At 34.9% G+C, this 6,979-nt stretch overlaps 1 protein-coding gene across 1 annotated transcript; it reads left to right on the top strand.

Annotated features, from left to right (window-relative positions):
* The first annotated feature begins 2,280 nt into the window (after positions 1 to 2,280).
* LOC147764345 (E3 ubiquitin-protein ligase TRIM45-like) lies at positions 2,281 to 4,154 on the top strand. The gene has a single exon (XM_087001604.1). The coding sequence runs from the start codon at positions 2,316 to 2,318 to the stop codon at positions 3,507 to 3,509; it is 1,194 nt and encodes a 397-aa protein (XP_086857730.1). The 5' UTR covers positions 2,281 to 2,315; the 3' UTR covers positions 3,510 to 4,154.
* The last annotated feature ends 2,825 nt before the right edge of the window (positions 4,155 to 6,979 follow it).

Below are 6,979 nucleotides of genomic sequence, written 5' to 3'. Positions count from 1 at the left end.
ACATAAGAGTTATTGCTTTTCTTTTCAAATCTTCCAGAGCTCAACTCAGTGAAATTCCAATGGACTTGGAATTCACGAGGTTCAGTGATCGTGTCACTTGTTGCAAGTGTATTAATTACTTTAAACGCCCACGTCGTCTGCCCTGCAGCTGTGCACTCTGCAACGACTGCGTTCCTCAGGATCCTGCGGATAACCGTTTTTCGTGTCCTTCATGCATATCTGAGAGTAGAATCCTGGAATTTGGAAACTTTTTAATAGCTCGTCCGGAGCATGCATTAGCCACCATTCAACAATATTTTTGTCATTCAGAAAATTTAAATTGTGAATGTTGCACAAACCGATGCAAGGTGCACGTGGTTGCATGGTGCAGTTTTCCAGAATGCGGGTTCATGTGTGACCAAGGGCTGTGCGCACACGAGAGTATGAAGCCATTACGGCGCCATGCTTTTTTTACTGAGTCGCAACTGCGCGATTTGTTTCACAACCTTAGCCAGCCGCAGGATAATTCAAACACCGTGCCGATTCAAGTTACACGCGAAACACATTGTTATTTTCACAGCAGAGAAGTGTTGAAGTATTACTGTATGGACTGCCATGAAATATTATGCACCGAGGGAGCAAGATTGCATCCAGATGGACACGAGATAAATGCGTATTTGGAGAGTGTCTGTTCTCAATTGCAGTGCAAGGAAAATATTTTAAGACTGGTAGAGCAGGCAAAAGAAAAAAATAGAGAACTGCTGGAACGACAAAATGCCGTTGCATCACAAAGGAATAAAAATCAAGGCAATACAGATCTTCAAACTCAACTTGATTCTTGGACTGTGCAACTCAACAGAACATATCCTAAGCTAAAGGCTGTGATCAAATCAGCTCTAAACATTCTGGATTGGATCAAGGCGGAAAGAGCATGTTTAGTTCTTATTGAATATAAGCGAATTGATGATAATTTAGAGACATGTATTCGGGAGGCAGATGAACTTCTCAATAATTCAGTAGTAAGATAAACTCAGTGAATTGATGATATGTAACATGTCTGAAAAGATGTTGATATTTAGGCGAACTTTTTGAAAAGAAAATAAGGAACATCAATGAATTCGAATTTTTTCTCTAGATAAACCGAAAACTGGCAAGCTATGCCTCTTTTTCCTTACTTCCCAATGATTAATGAACTGTTCCCACATTCAATATTAGTCAATTGCTTTTTCTTTTTTGAGTGTGGTTTATGTAATAATCTCTGAAGACTGAGATAACTGCCATTTTGGTGTTAAAATGGAATATATTAGATTTCTATGTGTTGTTAACAATTTATTAATTATTATATGAAAGCGCACCTGTTTTCAATGCGTTTTTTTGTTTTTCATACAGAGTGAATCGACCAACTAATTACTTAAAATAGACGTATTTATACACATTGTATTTAGAGAAGATACTCTCAGAATACCGTTTAAAATCTATTTTAAAACATTTTTGTGTAAAAATTCACCAGAGGTCAACTCTGAGATATAGAATTTGACACTGGGATGACAGGTTGGTCAAGTGCTTTTTTGCCTGGCGCAGTCTCTGTACTTCTCAGGGCTCTACTTATTTAAAGATAATAAAGAATTGAAACAGATTTTTTAAGCTATTGCATTGAATTTTTAATTAATTCGTCTATACTACTGATCTTTCATCACTTTGCTGTACGCCCCGTTGCATAACACCATTTTCATCTTATAAAGAGTTTCTCCTTTTTTTTATATCTTTCTTTATTTTTTTTATTACTGTAGGATTACTTGTATATGTATTGTCAGTCTTGTATTCTTGATAAAGTGCATCATCTCTTGTATGATTTCATCTGTTGAACAAACAAGGTTATAAAAAAGTGAAGTAGCCGAGGGAGACCGCGCAGGAAAATTTGATTCTATAATGAATTTTAGTAATAATAAATAAATAAATAAATCAATAAAAGCAGGTAAACTTGTGGAAAAAAGTGTATTTTGCATTTTGTGCAATCATTTCGCTGTATTGCTGTAAATTAATGAAAATTGTTTACTAAACCTAATCAATTTCGTATTCATGTGACGCAATAGAATGAGGCACACCGAATTACATGCCGTTTCCCTTTCCTGCCACATCGTTGATAACGTAATATCCAATCAGGTCTCGCCCCTTTTCTGGGCTTGATTACAGCGTGGGCCAATCATTTAAGTATGCGTCACCGCCGCGTCATTGTTGGCGATGGACAATCCAAGTCCCCGCAAGGTGGTATTTCGTAGGCATTACCTAAGATATCCATCATGGGAGCCGCAACGAGCCAATGCTCGTTGTCAGATATGACAACGAATTCTTCGCTAAACTATCAGCGGCAGAAGGATGGTGCTGGCATCCGAAGATCTAAACGCCCATATTCGTTAATGGCATCATTATTAAGCCCAGTAGATACTTACTTAAGACAACCACTGGGTAAACACTGTCCTTCAGAGCCTGTGGATGAAACATTTGACATTCCTTTGCAGACGGGGTTAAGGGTAAAATTTTCGCGGAGAGAGGTCGGATATTCAATTCGTGCGGGACCGGACTTCATCGGCGAAGAGCTGGCATCATCGTTTCTCGACATCATAAATGAGGATCCAGTTGTACACCGCCTACTGTCATCATTACAGGCACTGAAACTGGGCCAGTTTTCGGCAATACGTTGTCAATGTTGTCAAAGCGGAGGTGTTGCCAAAATGTATTGTGAAATTTGCAATTCTTTCCTCTGCGAAACGTGCACAAACAACCACAAGAGTTTAAAATGTTTTAAATCTCATGGACTTCTTGACTTACAGGAAGTAAGTAATAACCCACGGCCCGTATTGAACCGCCAACAAAGTTGTTCCAGTCACTCGGACAGAGAACTAAGTAAGTACTGTAGAAAGTGCGAAATTCCACTATGTACAGACTGTGTGGTAGTTAAGCACAGAGATCATAAACAAGCTATTGACGAATTTTCTAGTGAAGCCGACAAACGTCTCGCAGAATTGGAAAACTGCGTTCGGAAATTCGATGACTATTCACAAAACTTCAAAGAACATCTAGCAGATCTGAACAGCAATATGCTTTCTCTTCAAGAAAATAGAGTGAAAATATTGATGAGAACCGATGCAAAGTTTACACAATTACAAGAACTCCTTGCTGCAAAATGTAGACAGATACAAGAAGATGTCTTGGACGAGTTCAAGAAGCGAGAAGAAATTATTCAAGCTGAAATTAATGAGCTGAATTGGTTGATGGACGAAAATAAAGCAGATATAAAAAATACGAAAATTTTCTTAGAATTTGCGAAACCTTTGAACATTTTGCTGTTTAGGCCGACTTATGAGAATGTTTGCACATCCACACGTACGGTTTTAGAACGTGTTCGACTTTTAGTGGCAGAAAAACAAAGTCGCGACAGCAGCCAACAGGCCGTCTATAATGAACAGTCCCTTGACACTTATTTCAAAGCTCTGGTGAGCGCGCTTTCAAGTATTCATCATAACGTTTGACACGATACGCTTCTTGTTATGGTGTTACTTCATTTTGCCGAGTTAGATGATAAGAAATATTCATGTACCTGGATATCAGCCACCAAAATACTTTATGAAACATGGGGACTAGCAAATATGATGAGAAAATCAGTACACTACCCTAGTTAGGAACATGAAATAACCACAAAAATTGAGACAAGCCTATGAGACAATGATGAAATTAAAATGTCAAATATCCTCAACTCGTAATGTGTTGCAAGCAAAGCACTGTCACTGTCGTAAAGCAGCCTTAAAAGCGTATTTAAATATCACATGTATAGATGTGTATATAATGTCATGTTATGATAGTCATTATTATACTAACTGTATAGATGTATATATACTACTCTTCGTAGAGCCAGCAAATGTCACCTGTACACATTTAGTGCTCAGTAAACATTAAACAGACAGGAAACAAACTTCAGGTTTCATATGCAAAAATTAAGATAATTAACTGCATTTATGTAGTAAATGGTTTGTTTCTAGTGGTGGTAATAATTTTGTTTATATACATCAACATTAGGCTCAAAGGAAATAGTCTTAGTATGATTATCCCCCCATTTTTGTAACTTTGTAACTATCTTATTATTATTATTATTTTTTTCATTAATAAATGACAATTTTCAGTTATATGGACTTCATATATTTTCATTTAGGCAAAAACAGAACTTCGCTGTGCTTGTGAACTTCTGGCTACATAAAGATTTACTTGATTTCTCTTCATTGAGAATTGAGAATTTAAACAAAAAAGAACAAACCATAATGTATGAATGATAATTTTTGTCTGCAATTAAAGTTGACATATGGCAATATTTAAACGATAGGTGTTTACCTATCGGTTAATTTTTTTCATATGTCATTTTAATATAAAATGCAAGAATAGCTTTAAAATGTTTTGAGATAAGTAGATAATTGAGCCTTACAAGAATTATACTACATTAGGAATGTGAATTTTTGAGTTTAGAGATTAGAAAGAGAGCTTTCAAAAACCAAGTTCCTTCATGTAAAGAGATCGAAATATGGTACTGTCGACTTTTATATAAATGAAATATCTATTTTAATTTTAAAGTGTAAGTGGTGAGTCATTTGTGCTTATTACTCCTAATGTTTTTAGTTTCGTTTACGATACCTCAAAACCAGATGAGAACATTGCTTTTTTTTAGTCATTAATAACAATGAATGGTTTTTCTTGAAGAATTGTTTGCAATCGAAGTTTTTGCGAGCCTTAAAAGCTTAATATGGATGTTTATCACAATAATAGTTTAAATGTTTTAACGGGATCCCCAAGTACTTAATTACAATTACAAAAATCACTTTACATTATAGCAAAAGATTGTCTCTCTCCTAGACCTTTAACAAATGCATTTATAAGTACAAAAAAATAATTTAGTAAAATTTTTGTTGAAGCATATATCTGATATCTTGTAATACAAATTGTATAATAAAAATACATATAAATCTATTATACCTATTAAAATATTTTTCATTTTTCTTCAACTCGCTCTATATTAGCTTTAATACACATAACACCAAATAAAAAGTGTTTGGCTGAATTCTTGGCGCGGTAAAGAATAATGAATTCATTGATCGTCATTGCGTGCACCACCACAATCAAACCGCCACTTTGTTGTGTAGACATATTAAAATTCCCTTAAAGGCCACTTCATTTTCGCGAAGCATAAATAAGACCAACTGAAAATATTCCTGCTTGAATTTTTTTCTGAATTTGAGACAACAAAAATATTGAAACTGGATTTCAAATTTTTATTGGTTTCTATTCTATTCCTCCACATAATAGGCATGTGCTTGATTTGTTCTTTAAAAAAGTTGTTTTCTACATTTAGATTAAGTATTTGTGCGCTACTAAAAAAAGTAATCATCAAGAAAAGAATTCGAATGCCTAAAAAGAAGGGGGAAAGGAGTTTAGAAAAATTAAATATGATTTTAATAATTCGAAATCACATTTTGATCATTTGTGCCTGGTTGCGGGATTGTTATTACTTGTCAATGCAAAATAAGTTATGGGTTTTCTCATAGAGGCAAGGGGTAACAAAGATGCTTATAACCGGGAATATCCTTTGGATCCCGTTTTTTGAGCTCATGAATAAGGCGGAGGTTACATTCATCATCAGGGAATCTGTTTCTTGTAGTATTTCCCACTTTATGTTCGCCCCTATACCTTAAAATTTATGCTTGACATACTGAATTCATATTCTGTTTATTATTTTCAAATCTTGCTATGTTTTGCTATTAAATTTGTTTTTGTCCATAACACCTTTTTTAACGGTAAACGGTCACATATTACATTGCTTTGAACGAGTTGTGTAATTGTAAAATAAAGTAAAGATAATAAATTGATTAAAAATGTTTAAAAGATAATCTTTATGAAAATATAATATCAATCCCATTCCACCTTAACAGAATCATTCCACGTCAATACTTTATATAATATAGAGTCAGAACATCGGAACACTATTTCCCTTTAATGTGATGAAACGTAAGGACAGTAGTTCAGATACTTTTTTTTTTCATTGAAAGCTTAAGTGGATCTGGGTCTCTTTCAGTAGCAATGTAGCATACCAAGGAACCATTACCAAATTTAAATTTAAAATGAGTTTGCTATTGATTGATGCAGTTGATAAGGAAAATCCTACTGTAGTACATTCACATGAAACCAATTAAATCCTCACCTCGTTTCTACGCTAGCGCTCTACTTAATTAACTTTTCGTTGGGTTCGTGTCAGATAAAATATATAAATTGTTTTTATACGAGACAATACGTGACGGCGCTGCTATTTAAATTTGACTCAGGCAAGTAGACATACTTATAAAATCGATAAGCAGTGTTTGCCAACATGTAGGAAGGTTTTATTGATTACACACAAAAAAAAGATTGGGTTGTTATGGTCAAAAGGCTGCATTAGTAGGGCTACAAAAGGTAAATTCATCATTCTAGATACATTACAACATTGGTCAAAAAGGTTGTCCAACCTTCATTATCATGTGCTTTTATTTATAAATTGTCACATCACAGGTAAAGATTGTTATGAATAGTGATTTTCATTCCAGATACCATAAATTACATGATTATTGATACAGAAAATACAAACTAGCGGTGAAGATATACGTATTTAATACCATTTATTCACATTTATTACATGTACCCCCCGCAAATCCAACGTTTCACTGTGATTTTCACAGAGGCAAAGAAACAGGGGCGGATTTAGGCCGCCTTCTGGGTCTTCCAGAAGACGGTCAAATTTTCAAGTTTACATTGACAGGTATCTAATTTTTTCTTTTGGAAGACGGTCAAAATTGGAGGATGGTTGGAAGACTGTCAGAACATAGCTCTGGATCCGCCCCTGAGAAATGTCCATTAAATTGAAATGACACCACCAAATGTCATCAAATTTACACACATTCGGCATTAGGGTGTGCTCGTTAAAGGT

This window comes from Lingula anatina, chromosome 1 (assembly GCF_051362555.1).
Source record: "Lingula anatina isolate TDL-2025a chromosome 1, LinAna3.0, whole genome shotgun sequence".
Classification (NCBI taxonomy): Eukaryota; Metazoa; Brachiopoda; class Lingulata; order Lingulida; family Lingulidae; genus Lingula; species Lingula anatina.
This window is presented reverse-complemented; position numbering and strand designations above follow the sequence as displayed.